Raw genomic sequence first — 15870 nt, 5'->3', positions numbered from 1 at the left:
GGATCTAGGGACGAGCCTTCTCAAAACTCAAAGGGCATTTTGGACGCTGCAGGCATTCTTTAACGAAGTGCCCGCTCAGTCCACAATAGAAACAAGCATTGGAGGATCGCCGTCTTTCTCTTTCAGTGGCAGATATAGGACTACGTACCCCCCCCCATATCTGCATAGGTTCACCAGAAGGGTGACTGGAAGGCGGGCCAGTAACGGTGAATGAACTGGGCGACTTTCCAGTTTCAGTCTTTCGTTCAGCCCTTCCTGTGTCTACTTGGAGGGTTAAGTCCACCGGTTCAGGGTACTGGGCGTGTAGCGTGGGTACCACAGCCAAGGCATCTTTCATGGTGTCATTTAACTCCCTATAGAACACCACTGCTTTTCTGTTTTCGGGCCAAGCAGTTTCTACCGACAGCTGGTTAAAGCGGGTGATGTACTCAACCAATGTGTTTTTTCCCTGGACCAAATCCAATAGTTCCAGGTCTCTGGCCTGTGCTTTGTGACAAGTATCAAATACTCTGGTCATTTCTGCCACTAACAGATCAAAATCGTACAAGATAGGGCTGTTATCTTCCAACAACGGGTTGGCCCAAGCTGCTCCGATGCCACTCAAAATGGAAAAGGGTGAAGGCTGCTTTGGTCATGGAGTCGGGAAAGGCCTGCGGGCGACACAGGAAGTGGAGTTTACACTGGTTCATGAATGTTATGAATTTCCGGGGCTCGTCCTGGAACTTTTCTGGTGCTGCTAGGGGAAAAAGAGTAGGGACATAAACATGATTCTGTGGTGGAGCAGGGGTTTAGAGGAATAGGCTGGGCTCTGTGGATCCCCGAATTCGGGGTCTAATGGAACGGCATGTTGTTCGCTTTGTATGGTGTCTAGTCGATGGATGGCGGTGGTGGCAGCCGCCATATCGGCCCTTAGTACCGTAATTGCCTGGACCAAGGCAGCCACTCGGTCCCCTGCGGCGGTATCCATAGTCTGGGCAACGGATTCAGTCTGTCAAAACTGGTTTCTTGCAAAGACTATGTATACCTCTGTCCCCCAAGCACCAGTCAGAGAAGTTTTAACATAATTCGCTGACCAGTTATTGAGGCCACAGGTGGCTGGAACAAGGCACCGGGTCCCCAGTATTTGCAATGGAAACAAGGGATAAGTGAGACAAGCACGGTACAGCAAGTGCGGAAAGTGCAATATCAAACAATGACAGCGGCACCTACCGAGTGACAAGCTGGGGAAGGCTCGTAAATGGAGATGGTGGATAAGATACCAGACTTCTCCCCACTAAGGCGGTGCGAGTATGGTAATAGTGGATGGCCAGCAGTGGTATCACCTGTGCCTGGAATATCCTGGAAGTGGAACCTGATGGCAGCTCATGTAGAGGTCTGAGTGTAAAGAGCGTGACTCCGAATAGGAGAACCAAAGACAATCCGTTGGTAGAGGCCGTGGTCAGGAGCAGGTAAACCTGCAGTTCCGAAGTGCCAAAACAATCCGTAGAATCAGAGCTGTCCGCATATCTTGCCGGGTTTGTAGCAGTTCAGTGAATCAGTGCCAGAAGGGGTTTGTCGTAACAGTGAACGGGACAAGAGCAAGTCCGTAGTACAAGAGCCGTGGTCAAGAATCCAGTAGTTGTTGGTATCAACAATGAAAACGCTTTGAGCTGGTAACAGAACGCAGCTGTGAAGCGCCGTACTGAACTCTCGGCACTGCTTTATACGGTGACCATGGGAATGCAATCACGTGACTGAGTACCTCTCACGTAATTGCATAACGACGTCCTCCGGATATGAGACAGTTTCCAAGGCAGCCTCCAATCATAGCACGACCGAAGCCAGCAGGTACGATATGTCCGTAATGATGTAGGCTGTGTCCGAATGCAAGGGGGACCGCATACACCGCTGCCCCCATGTAACAACCTGGGAAGTTTAACTGGAGTGCCACGTAGGTGTGTTGTGGTGTTCCCAGAGGTGTCATAACGTGTGGTGGTGGCATTGGGGTGCAAACGTGATGTAGTGGTACTGTCTGGCGTGAAGGGACGGTATTGGGGCGTGCAGGGTGTGTGACAGTGTGTTGAGGGTCAGGTTAGGATTGTGGACACAGGACGGAGAACTTGTTTTGGACATCCTGGCACGAATGCTCCTTAGTTTTGTTGAGGCAGGGAAACCCCTCCTAGAGTTAGGAATAGGTAAGAATTCCCCAACCCTCTCTTTATTGTATCAATAATAGTATTTAACAAACACCATAAGGACACTGTGTCCGAGTCTTACTCTTGATCCCTTACAACAAGCACATATAGGACCATGCCTTATCATCCAGATCTAGCTCAGCGTCTTTCGTTCATCTCCTCCTACACGGGAGCTCCTCTTCAGGGGGAAGTACGCTGTACTCAACGCTAAATACTGGAAACAATGGGCCTGATCACGAGTTGGACGGTAGCCCTTAAATGCAGCGGTAACCTTATTACCGCTGCATTTAAGAGTTCTGCCCAATTCAGAGTCTGGCATGTTTATCCCCAACTCAGAGCTGGAGGTAAACAAGCCGGAGAAATGCCCATTTTCGGTGCAATTACCGCTGGCGGTATTACCGTGTGGTAATTGCACTGAAAATTCTCCATTTGGTCAAGTGGACCCAATGGGGAATGGGAACTAACAGCGCCCAAACCGTGTTCCGTCGGTAATACCGCCGGATGGGTGTCTGCTAACGCTAATAAAGTTGAGCAGTATCCCAGCCGGGATACCGTCCAATTCGTGATCAGGCCCAATGCCTTCAGCCCCGGCAGAGTTTATAACATTTCAGAAGCGGGGTCACAGTAGGCTCCTTCAGGAAGTCGGGTGTCCAATCTCGAAAATTCAGACCTTATTCGAAAGTACTGAAAGGTCAGCTTAAAATAATTTCCACTTCTCCTTAACCAATTCACAATTAACAAACTCACCTTCTGGATAAAACATGTACATGTGATTTATTCCCAACCTCGACCAACAGGTCCTAAGGACAGCATCACACGATGGGGCCAGATCCTGAATACCCCAAGCCCCCAACTCAGGAGTGTATGGAAACTGGACCTGCATTCTCCTCATGAAGAGCTTTCCAGCTCCAATAGTACATGCCACCACGTCAAACCGGCATTTCTCATCCACTTTCATCCTTACCAAAGCCCCCAGTAAAGAGTAGGAAGAGGCCCAGCGTCTCTCCACTCGTACATGGGAAAACAAAGGCAGACCTGGCATCCAATAAGAAGCAAAAGAAACCTGGGCTGCCAAATAATTAATATAGTTCAAGGTCAGGAGCATTCAAGCCCCTATGCTTGTACGACCTAATCAAAGATCCCCACTTTATTCTAGGCTGCTTCGTGTGCCAAGTCAGTTTTATCATTAGTGATCTAAGCAATCTAAAAAATGTCGCTCCCTGCCATACTGGGATATTGAGAAAGAAATACAGTAATTTAGGCAATCTAATCATCTTTAACACAGCAATACGATCCAACAGTGTAAGCGGGAGGATAATCCATGGATCTATTTTTTTACCTAGCCACTCGAGATACTTCAAGTGATTATCTTTTTGTATCAACGAACGATCTCTGCTAACTATCACTCCTATTTATCCGACTGAGGACGGTTCCCATCTATACAACTCCAATCATCAGGGCTTACAGGTGTTATACGTCAGAGAAAATAAGATACATTTGCCCAATTCATTCGTAACCCTGACACTTTCCCAAAATGCCCTACCTACTTAGTGAGAGGAGGGAAATTATTCACTGGCTCCGGATATATAATATAAAATAATATAATCCGTATATTGCGAAAACAATTCAAGGACACCTCCCAATGCAATACCTCTTTGCAGATGAATCAGTCTTAGGCGAATCGCAAGCAGTTCTATGGCTAAAGCAAATATTAGTGGTAACAACGGGCAACTTTGCTGTGTTCCCTTCTCCAGTTGGAAAAATGCACATTGTCGAAAAAACCGTCCTATTCTCACAGTAACTCCTAAGTATAAACTGTACACTACTTAAGAAAAACTTTGGTATCCCCACTTTCTCCAAGACTAGAAACGAATGAACCCATGATACACAATCAAAGGCCTTCTTTATAGCCAACACCCCTACTGCCTGAACCTCAGGATTTATCTGGGCAAGACTCGCAAATAACAGCTGCAAGTTGAGTGCAGTGGAACGCCCCGGTATAAAGCCAGCTTGGTCCAAATAAACAAGCAATGGTAAATAAGGGAGGAGCAGAATTGTTGATAACATTTAATATCTACATTGATTAAAGATGTTGGTCTGTAAGAGGCGCACTCAGCCGGGTCTTTACCTGGTTTCAGGATCAGGGAGATTATTCCTTCTCTCATAGTAAGGGGAAGACTGCTGGTACATAACGCCTCCTGCCATACTTGAAGTAAATAAGTAGCTACATTCGGTCCGAATTCCTTGTAAAACTCAGCCGTAATACCATTGGAGAAAAAGACGTCTTACACATAGGCAAGTTTTTAATGGCTGCCATAATATCAGTAAGCTTAATTGGTTCATCAAGAAGCACTCTAGCCTCATGATGTAACTTTCTTAGCAGGGAGTCAGTCGTTAACCAAGGAATGTAATGCTGTTGAATCTCTGTTACCATCGTCAGTATACAATTTCTCACAGAATGTACCAAATAAACTCAAAATGAGTTTTGGGTCCGAAACCACCTTTCCCCTTTCATCCTTGATTACTGTAATGTCTACAGAGCCCCTTTCGCCCTTCAACAACTTAGCCAGGTGTCGTCCAGGTCTCCCCTCCTCACCATATCTACAGGCTGTGCAGGGAAAGGCCAAGCATATCGCCTCCCTAGCAGCCTCTGCTTTTAAAAGATCAAGCGCAGTTCTAATGGCTCCCAGGGATCCCTCAGCCTGAGGTGGAATAATGGTAGACTGCTGATCCTTCAATTCTTGTTCATGTTCATACACAACGCCGAATACATGTAAGCATTTTTCCAATGCAATACATCAGCCGCGTAGATAAACCTTAAAAGTCTCCCCAATGTTGCTAATAGATGAAAGAGAACATATGTTTTCCTTAAAAAAAACATTAATTAAGTCAAGTATTTCTCCTCTGAACACGATATTGTGCAATGCCTGCGCTTTGAAGCGCCAGAAGGGCCTAGTGATAGTCACACCATGCAAGGTTAATGTCCATATCACCGGGGAATGATCGTTGTGCCAGGGTGTAGGGTTTGCCAAATATCATGCAGTCCTAATTCAGACATGCCCGCCCATATTTCTCAGGCTGCCAAGGACAACAGCCTCATTCTACCACCTGACCTGTATAAATCAGGATCTAAAATAGTGTTAAAAACCCCAGCGATTGAGTGTGGGAGTATTAGAAACACCTAAACATTATGTTTGTAATACGCAGGATCATCAATATTCGGCGCATAAATATTGATTAGGGAAACATTTTTGCTCGATCACACTAGAGATGATGATATAACTACCTTCTGGATCATGTTCCTGCTTTAGCACCTGAAACCCAAGGGATTTATGGCTAAGGGTTATAACCCCCTGTCCCCTGTGTATACGTGGAGAAGGATGTGTAACATCTCGTAGACCCCAGGATTTTGCCAATGCCTCATTCGCAGCCCCCCATGAGATGAGATTCTTGTAGCATGATTATGCTTGCTCTGCGTCGCTCAGTACACTAGAACTCTCTGCATTTTAGCATTGTTATTTAAGCCCTGCACATTCCAACTAAGCAACGTGCATGTATCAGGAAGCTTCAAGTTAGTCCCTCCTCCAATCGTAATAGTTCTGATAGGCCATGTCAGTTCTACTTGGTGTAGCCCTAAACGCTCTTCTCATGCACCTCGCCATATGAGAACCAATTTTAACCAAAAAAAAAAAAACACCCCTTTTCCCCACCTCCCACTCCTTCACCCAATGCCATATCCCTACCTGCAGCGAAACCCCAACTTACCAGAGCATACCCCCTAAACATCAACCAAATTGGTAAGTATCCCAGGAACATCACTCAACCACCCCTACCAGCGAAGGGGAGATCACCCCAACCCAGCTCAAACCAACCTTAGTACAAGGATATGCCAATTAGTAACATTCTTAAAATTCTTCTGTATCCCCCCCCAATCATGTCGCTAAGAAATAAATACCAGTATGCTCAACAGAAAAATGAATGAAGGGTCACGTCTCAGGCCAAGACAATCAAAAACAATGAGAATTAGTTTGGATAACAATAGATTAGGACCAGAGCCACATTGCCCTCACTGCGCTGTCAGAGTTTGGGTAGCATCTCCAAGAAGGACTGCACCTCAGCCAGTTCTGTAAAGAAGTGAGTTTTATTGTCATGTATCAATCTAGATGGGTACAGCATGGCATATTGTAAACCACGCTCCCAGAGCTTGCGCTTCGCAGCAACAAAAGATACTTCTGGACTGCCGGAATTAAGTCTGGGTAGAATGAGATTTTGGATGCCTGAAATGAGATCAGCAAGCACTTTTGCTCTCCGAAGGAGAATGTCTCTGTCTCTACGATTCAGTAGACAACAAAGGTCTTGTAATACGGCCAGACTTCGGGACCTGCGTCGACACTCGTTGCGCCCGCTGCACAAGAAACCGCTGAGCCTGGGGCAGGTCAGCCAGAACTTCTTTTATAAGGGTCTCGATGAACACTTCATGTTCTGTGGTTTTACCAACTCTGGCTCTCCTACTATGTGAATATTATTGCACTGGGATTTAGCTTCCAAATCTTTGTTTTTCGTTCTTTGCCCGTACCTCAGTGCGTGTATCTTCCAACATCCCAATTCAAAGTTACGCCTCTGAGAATCTCCCACTTTCCTTCTCGGTGCGCTGTTGAATGCGGTCCATCTTATAGACTAGATTATCCAGGTTTCCATTGACAGAGTCAAAGTCCCAATTTAATTTGCACCAGGAGGACCGCCATATCAATGGTAGGGCTCAGGGGAACACTGCCCATCTCATTTCCACTTGCGTCTTCTGCTGCCGCCATTTTACTGCCTTTGGGGTTAGAGGTGCCCAGTGGATTTTGATTTCACCGTCACTGGCCTCTCCATGTGAGAAAATGAAATTTTCATCAGTGGTTTATTACCCTTAGCAGCTGCAGAGAGGATATTTTAATCGCAGCAGATCGTAGATAGGGGTGGGCTGCAGAGGATATCGCTTGTTCTCAACACTCACCGCTATAGCACTAGGAACTACCTCGCTCCATAGTCGCAACACCAGCACCTGTATCAGAGAGACAGCCTGATGGTGGTAAATCATTCTGCAGATTGTGCTTAGATACAGCCATCAAGCTAATGCTCGTATTATGTCTGCCACTACTAGCACAGGCGTCTGCAAAGGGGCACTTTCTATGATCATCCCCAGGATCTCCACAGCTCCTCACCTCAATGGCCAGGCCAGCTTTATTGCCCCCCCCCCCATTTTCCAAGGCGCAGGACCACCCTACCAAGCCTGTGCCTCCGCCTAGCTGCAACGCTGTCATCCCAGAATTATTCCTGCTTCAGATGACCATTCTGTCCAAGCATGTACGGCGCTACCAGGATACTCATGAAAATGAAATGTCCAGGCAATATCAAATGAATGACACCATCTGCAGCTAATGACGATCACATGAAAACCCAGCCTCCTCGTGGCAACCCTCTCAGCGCCAATGTACAATCCAGTCGTGGAAAAAGAACCGGGCCACCCCACTTTAACCGGCCCCTGGGGATGAACTCCAAATCCACACCGGTACAGATCTCGTCCCACATAGACCGCCATCAACATGCTGGACTCAGACTGACTCTCCAGAAGCACCCGGGCACTGAGCCCACACACTCGGCGCGGCCCGCAGCCCTCATAGTTCTCCTGCCGACTGCTCGGGGTGTCCTGTTCAGGTACTCATTTTCCAGTCATGTTCAGGCCAAATTACTCAGGGGTTGTGGAAGCATCTCCCTGAAACGAACTGAGCTGAACATGGTGCCACCATCTCGGTGAAGCGCCACCAGGCGTTCCCTACCTAGAGGAGCTTAGCACAGGCTTAAGTATGGAGTGGTCATCACATTGTGACTAATCAGAAAGGTAAATGGAAGGGCTCAAGGTCTTCCAGGGAGGCAAACATGGAGAATTAGACAGTGGGGGAAACTTACAAACTGAAGGCCACCCTCACTTGAGAGTATCTTGAGGGTCACCTAGTTTTTGCACCTACAGAACAGGACATGGTGGCCTACTGTAAAGATGTCCTCTACATTTATTAGGGCTGTCTGAAGCACACTGCAGCATCCTACAACATCTGTAAGTGCTCCGAAAGCAGCATGTTTGCCCTTTATAAAACATGCAAACATAATGAGCAAAATAGATTATGGATATCAAATTTTATTGCACTTCTAGTCATATCCATGACAACTACGCAGCCTCTGATCTATTGTGATCATGGATTGGCTTCCTGTACTAGTCAAAACGGAGTTAGTGATTCCCTTAAACGCATATTTACAATTGGTGCCCAGAAACCCTAGCATGCCTCTTTTTCTAACTACAATTAGAGGAACCTATCAAATCTAGCAGAAATTGGAGGATCTAAATGTCAAAGACACACCTGGTGAGACTTAGGACATTGCTTTCATCTCTGCCTGTGGTGATTCCTTCAGGCTTGAACAACCAACAGGAAAGCAGTCCTTGGAGGAAAGGGGTACATTTGGGTCATGAAGAAAGTGAGTGGGGGAGTCCTGTGAGGGTTGCTCTGGTCTCTGAGGCAAGACGGTGCCACTATCCTTCCTCAAATGAACCCCTCGTCACCCCACGCCACATCATATTTCTAACATTGCAAACCATCCTGTTACATAAAGCCCTGACGTGACCAAAGTCCTCCCTACACAAAGCAACCTATCTCTCTACTCGTATAGAACTTTGATGACCTTCAGGCCTCCGTTATGGAAGTGAACTTGCTTTGGTTAGCGGTTCTCAGTGGTGGTTAGGCATATATTTCAGAGAAGGACGAGGCTGAATTTGAGTCCACATTACATCCTTTCCAGAGCAAATCTGCAGAGATTTGGGAGGACTCACCACATGTGTGGTTTCTACAACTCTTTTCAATTCAAAATGAGACTTGTCAAACATTACCCATTAAGTTAATTAAGGTGTATTATCATTAATCCCTGATATCTCAGAATCCTGGTTGTGGGGTTTGCACCTTTTGCCAGGTTTTCCCATTTGCATAATCCTGCAACTAATTTATCTGAACACTATTATGATTAGATGCACGCTTGAAAATGCACCGTTATCTGGTCATTTTCAATGGCTTTATGATTAGATCTACTGCTGTAATTGTACTTGTATTATGATGCCATAACTGCAATGGTGGTGTGGTCTAAAACAGAAACTGCAATTGCGCTGGATTATTAAACACTCTCTACCAAGGCACACTTGCTCACCCCCCTGCACAGCATTTTTTCCAGACAGGATTTACACATCGCCTCAGAACCCTTGCACGTCCAACAGTACCTACTGAATTAATCTCTAAAAAAGTACACTGCAACCCTGGAAATGTGTGCTTTTATGATTGTTAGGCAACATTCATGGTGGTGTAGTGCATTACAAACAAAACTGACATTATATAATGGTGCATGGTGCTGTTCTACTTCACGGTATGACAGACTAAGATTTACCAGAAATTAAGAGAACCCACAGTGCTAAAATGCCACTGCATCTGTGCCAATTTAGCTTTTCACAAATACCAAAGGAATATAGCATAATGATGTCAAAAAACATTAATGGAAGGGAAGAAGTTCAGAAGTGCAACTTTTGTTTCAATCTGTTACTTCGGATTATAATTCCCATTAACAATAATAAAATTGAGAAACTGAAATCTTAGACTAGAAATAAATGGCAGCTGCAGTGACTCTGTTTAAAAACCTATAAGAATCAGTAAGGGGTTTCAAACATTTAAGTTTCAGCCTCTTAAAAGCATATGGCTAAACATAAAGCAGGCCACGTTTGAGGGCCCTCAAATGTAAGCCAAGCAAATGGCATGACTGTCAAGCAAAGACTTACGGCAACATTAACATAGTAGTTGACAAGGCTAGTATTTTAGCAGATCCATTAAGATTTAGGAGATGCATTTCAATTGTGCATGTAGAGGGGCTTTGAATAATCAGATTTATAACAGACAACCAGAATCAAATTCTTGTTTATTTTAAAGTGATATTTCTTCTTTGCGAGAAGCCCTTTGGTTGGTTTCCAAATGCCATGTGCTAGTGCAACCAGAAGAAAGCGGGCTTTTCATAATAAAGCAGAGGTTCAGTAAAAAGATTACCCTAGGCGGCTTCCTCAATCTGCCTGCAATCCATCGATCTCTATCATTCCTTTCCTGGGCAACTCGTGGAAAAGCTGGCCATCTCCCAGCTTAATCTTCACACTGAATCCGTTGGCTGTCTCCATGATCATCAGTCTGGCTTCAGAGCAGCCAGAAGCACAGAAACTGCTCTCTTGAACATCCGTGGAGACGTGCTCGCTAACCTAGATTCTATTCTCCCCTCTGTCCTCATCCTACTTGACCTCGCCTCTGGCTTTGACACTGTCAACCACGCCATCCTGCTCAACCAACTCCGTGATAACCTGGGTATCACTGATCAGGCTCTGGCCTGGCTACTTCTTTCCTCTTTGACCGACCCTCCCAGTGCAAACTTGAGTCCTTCCTCTCCTCGATCTCTCTTTCCACCTGTGGCGTTCCCCATGGGGGTCTAACCTTTCTCTCCGGTTGTTCAACCAATACCTGGCACCTCTCGCCCACTGCATTGCTGTTCTCTGCCCAAACTTCCAGTGCTATGCGGATGATACCGAACTCACCTTCAGGCTCCCCTCTGCCGCCTCTTCTCCTTCTCTCATCCCTATCTGTCTGCAATCCAGAAGTTTGCCAACAATCTCTGCCTGGATGCCAGTAAGACAGAGATCCTCCTCATCGGCACACCTGATTCCCTCTTTCCCTCCACTCTCTGGCTGGCCTCCCTTGGTCCCCTTTGCCCTCCCACATGAGGCTAAGAACCTCAGAGTTATTTTTGACGCCACACTCTCCTTCTCTCCTCACATTTCCGACATCTCCAAGAAGTCAAACTACCAACTGCACATCCTCAGAGTTATTCTTCCTTTCCTCTCCTTCCCCCAGAAGCTCACTGTCTCCAGAGCACTGGCTCTCTCTATGCTGGACTACTGCAACAGCCTCTTTGTAAATCTACCCACCTCTACTCTCCGTCCTTTGCAACTCATCACGGGCCCAGGTCCCTACCCTCCCAGTTGCACCCAAGCACTGGAGCTGTATCTGCAACCCTACATCACCAATACTTCCACTTATCTAACCCTTGCTGTCTGCACTTAACCCCTTTGCACTGCCACTTGTTGGCCGCACTACGCGTTTGTCCTCTCCTTGTCTCACACTTCTCCTCCCCCGGCGCTTCTCCCCCTTACCGCTCCCCTGCACTTGGGTGTTCTCAATGTCACTTAGCCTAGTAAGATCGTTGTCTTGTCCTCCTTGGCCCCCCTCTTGCCTTGTCGCGGCTTGAAACACTTGTGTGTAGGCGCGCTATAAATAAAATATATCATTAGGCCAATACATTAAGCCTCTCCACTGCTGCAAGGTTTGCCTCAATTAAGGTTTTTTGCTTCTTTGTGCATCCGTTTTCCCCTTTTACACTAAGATCAAAAGTAGTTATCTCAAAATACTCATTCAATGAATGGAAGTACTTGCCATGTGTTTCAAGGTCTCGTGAATCTTCATCAAGAACTGCTGTAACTTCGGGAGGTGAACGCAGACATCTCGCTGCGATTCCAAAGTGGTGGTTTGCTCCCACTCAATGGCCTTAGTCAGCCAAAATTCGAAATTCAGTCCAGGAAGATCTTTATTATTCAGGGCCATTCTAATATGAAGGTGATCATTTAGGAGCTGCTGTAGATTTACAACGTTTAATGAGTGGGAGAAGTATTTTGTTCTTCCATCATCACAACTGCCAACGCTTTGTCTTTCTCACATGTTGTATTCTGAGGGTGTTTTGGAAGATCCTGAAATTGAAAGAAAGTTTTGTTAGTTAAATGAACTTTTCTAGCAGAAAACATTGCCAGAGCATTTATTTACGCCACCTTTAAGCCTAAAAGGCAGCTGTACAAGATCAAAATATTCACTATGCAATTATAAAATCTGAGTACATTGTGAAGAGCCAGGAATGAGACACGGACACAGAGGACCCATGTTTTGGTTATAAACTTTTATTAACACAAAAATGGGGGTTGGAAAATGCCTCACTGTCCCTACTCTAGGAAGTATTTTTCCTACCTCAATCAAAATTAAGGGTGTGTCCTATGTCAGGATGTCTAAAAATAAAGCGTCCTGTGTCGAAGTCCTATTCTAGCCCTCACATTCTAAAGTGTTAAGGGTAATATTCATGGCCTTTCGAAGGTGCACAAATGTTCAGAGAAAGATGCAATTCCACCACAAAATCTTGTAAAGGATAATGCTCAGAGTTCCAGGGAATGGCTCCCTTCCCCAGGTCTCTCTTCAGCAACACATCAGTTCAACAAAACAACAAAACTTCTTTAGAGCCCCAGAGGATATCCCCCTCCTCTTGGTGTTGCAGTTGACATTTGGGGAAATGTTCTCCCTTCCCCAGGTCTGTTCACGAAACGTCCATAATACTAAGGGCATGAATCTTCCTTGGGGTTCCTTGGTCAACAAACAAATTAAAAATAATGCAACTTGATTGCAAGTCCTAGTTTTATGGGATACCTGGTGTACTCCCTCGCCAGGTTCTTCTCCGCATTCAATGTGACTTCATTCAAATTGGCCTGGTGTACTCTTGCAAGTGCTTTTGTAGCATAGTTCACTTTATGCACTTAATTCACAAACTTGACTTTCCCTGGTATACTTTCCTGCCAGGACTCCTTCATACAATGTTCACAAAGATACTAAGTGGCGGGTTTAAAACTTAACGTTCACCTATTTCAGTTACGGCGACTTGGCGTCCCTCTTTGCCAAGCCTGGGTGTTCTTTATTTGGCTTGGTTTCTCCCATCGGGTCACTTGACCTGTTACTCTTGGTTGCTCAGGAATACCCATGACCTTCCAGACCTTCAGCAAAAATCTCTACGCCCGCGTAAATGTTTTTCTGTTGTGCGGCATTCTGGAGAGGTGCTTCCACCTGGCATATGGGTGCCTTCTGCGGTCAGCGGCTTCTCTGCTGATTAATTCTCTCTCGGCTCTCCACCTGTGTATGGGTTCTCAGCCCCAGCTGTCTCTGCCTCTTGCTTTTTGCTCAGCTCGCCACCCACGTCTGGGTTCTCGGACCCAGCTGTCTTTTTTCAGTTGGGATATCGATCCCCAGCCACAGACAAGCCCGAGGTTGTTCGGAAGGTTGCTTGTGTCTCCAAGAGTTCCTCTTTCTCAGATCTCCCTCTCGCTCCCACTTTCCTACCCTCTCGGCGTTCTCGGTTTCATGGGACTCCTTCAGGCAGCATCTCTCCCAGCCATGCTGGATGTTTTCTTTTAAATGCCCCGGCACCTATCAAATGCTTATAACAACTAGAGTGCGTCTTGTGCTTTTCACATGCATGGATCTTCATTGCTCCATTCAGTCTCCTCATCCCAGTGTTTCCATAAGTATAGAAAGGACATAGCGTTTTGGTGTTTTACTCGCATGATATTTAGTAGGTGCTGTGGGTAGTGCAAGGGAACTATCACAGTAAGCCATATAGGGTTAAGGTATGAAGGGAACATCCCTAAAAGGGGAAGTTGGATATGTGTTCCTACCTGATGATGCTGTATCACACCCCTCAAGCCCCCCACGCCCCTGAGGGTCGCTGCCCCCATATGGCCATCCCTCATATAGCCAACAACAGGGTCAAGATCAGGTAGCGGCTGCCGTCCCCAGCCTACATGGGGAGAGGCCACCTCAGAGAAAAGATTGATGACATTGTCCGATTCATCACACAGCCTTCCCCTAATGCTCTGGCTTCCCGCCCAAGGGTGCCCCTCTTGCTTGGAGTAGCGAATTTCGTACTTTGGGCCTTTCTGCAAATTGGGTTTCCCAATTCCAAGTTGGATCCTTGGGTGAAAACGCCTTCTTCCCAGGAATCTGTAAGGGAATAAACTGAGAATTGTTGATGGTCCCTAGGAGGTCCCTTTTCTGAAAGAAATATGTTAGGGGTTCTCCCACCTGTGGGTTAGATGGTCCCTTTGAACATGCAGGTTCACCTCTGTGGGTTTGCATTTTTTATTTGTGCCATCTGTGAGACCCACTGGTTGAACTGGGGTACGCTACTCCCTATAACTATTTGGGCTGTAAATTGGAGATTACAGCCACTGTCAAATATACTTCTTTTCCCAAGATGGTAAAAAGGAGTTGGATCTGTGGATGGTTTTCCACATGGCCATGGACACAGCCTACTCTTTCTTGTCCCATCCTTTTCCACCGTTGGAGGAAGTAATTCTGCCCGTATGGCACAACTCTTGCTTCCACTATCCAACTGGGCCCAGAGGAGATTCCCCTCTAGAGTGACAGGGACTCTAGAGGAGGATTTCCTCCCTGTAAAGAGGAAAGTATTAGATCTTCTCCTGCTCTTATTTTTCCTCTCTTTAGGAAGATATTTCTCTGGATTCTCTGTCCAGTTTGCTAGTATATCAGTAGGTTGAGCACAGAGGATACTCGAAGATGATTCAGCCCTCGCTTCCTTACTTTGCCCGTTCTGACTTGATTCTTTTAAATGATGGTATGGTGGGGAGATCAATCCTATTCAGGGTGCAATTTCTTGCTGGATGTCCATACTCCAGAAGAAAAACAACCTCTTATCTGCAGTAGGAAAAGGGGATATAATAGATGGTATACCTCAGTTTTCATCCTCTATTATCGCAACATCAAAACCTGGTGCTTACCTTTAGGTTTATCGGGTGTTTCCAATTCCTGTGAACCATTGATTGGTGTCCCTGAGGTGGATGGGTTTTGATCATCTTGGTCAAAAGGGCAATAGCATGGAGTGAATCCACATTCTTCCCATGAGGGATCCAGTTCATCTCGTGTAGGGGAGGATAGTCTAGGGGTTGGTATCACTTGATCCTCTGCTCCTACTTCGAGGGTCTCTTGTTTGTCAGGGTGATTGGATAACTCTGATAGGTTGTTGCCCAAAGAGGAGAACAGAATATTTTGAGACTGTGAAGCTGCAGTTTTTTTGTCTCTGAGGGATAAGAAATCTCCCAAAAGGATGTAAAAATGGGAGGACTGCATCATCTCTAATAGGGGCCCCATTTAGGACTCAGGTATTTCGGAAGGCTGGGTGAGAGATTGATACTGGTTGCTCGGGTATTCCACTGACCTGAGTGTAGAGTGATATTCTCGTGGTCCCAGGTTCACTTTCTTGAGGGAAGAAACATTTCAAAGATATTAAGACATTGGGAGGTTTGGTCTTTTCCCGTAAGAGATAGAGAACATTTTCTGCAGTTTCTTATCAGATGGACTCTCAGGGTAACCTCCTTTACCTTCCCTGAGTGTCTCATGGGAGTAAGGTTCCCCTAAAGTTTCATACACTAGACTTCCCACCAACTCGCTCCTTCTGGTTTTAATTGGGGTTGAAGAAAGATTTAAGAGAGCAAATCTCGGTTTGTTTCCACAGGAGAGAACGGGTAGTATGTTTAACTCTCTTTCTCTATGGGACATAGCATAAATGGCAAGTCGGGAGATGTTTATCTGCAAGTCTAAAGAGACTTATCTTGTCTCTCCCCTGTACCATATAATCGCTGGGACTAAAAAGGTGATAAATGTCCCCCTCCACAGCCTTGCTTATGAGGAAAATGACATGTGAGGTCAATAGATGGAAGGTAACCCCTATCCTGTAGCCTAAGTGGTTGTGGGGTTGGCTG

The 15870-nt window shown here is 46.0% G+C and overlaps 1 protein-coding gene across 4 annotated transcripts in view; it reads right to left on the bottom strand.

Annotated features, from left to right (window-relative positions):
- The window catches only part of FANCC (FA complementation group C), a 2294314-nt gene that overhangs the window by 2057207 nt on the left and 221237 nt on the right, over positions 1-15870 (bottom strand). For 3 of the 4 annotated variants that reach the window (XM_069625705.1, XM_069625706.1, XM_069625707.1), the window contains one exon: positions 11717-12027. In XM_069625705.1, the coding sequence (XP_069481806.1) occupies positions 11717-11884 (168 nt within the window). In that variant the 5' untranslated portion in view covers positions 11885-12027. Of the gene's footprint in view, positions 1-11716; positions 12028-15870 lie in introns of those variants that run through there. The other variant, XM_069625708.1, reaches the window with a different exon arrangement.

Source organism: Ambystoma mexicanum, chromosome 6p (genome assembly GCF_040938575.1).
Source record: "Ambystoma mexicanum isolate Mex_15411 chromosome 6p, UKY_AmexF1_1, whole genome shotgun sequence".
NCBI lineage: Eukaryota > Metazoa > Chordata > Amphibia > Caudata > Ambystomatidae > Ambystoma > Ambystoma mexicanum.
The sequence above is the reverse complement of the archived record's forward strand: the minus strand, read 5'-3'. Positions and strand labels throughout refer to the sequence as shown.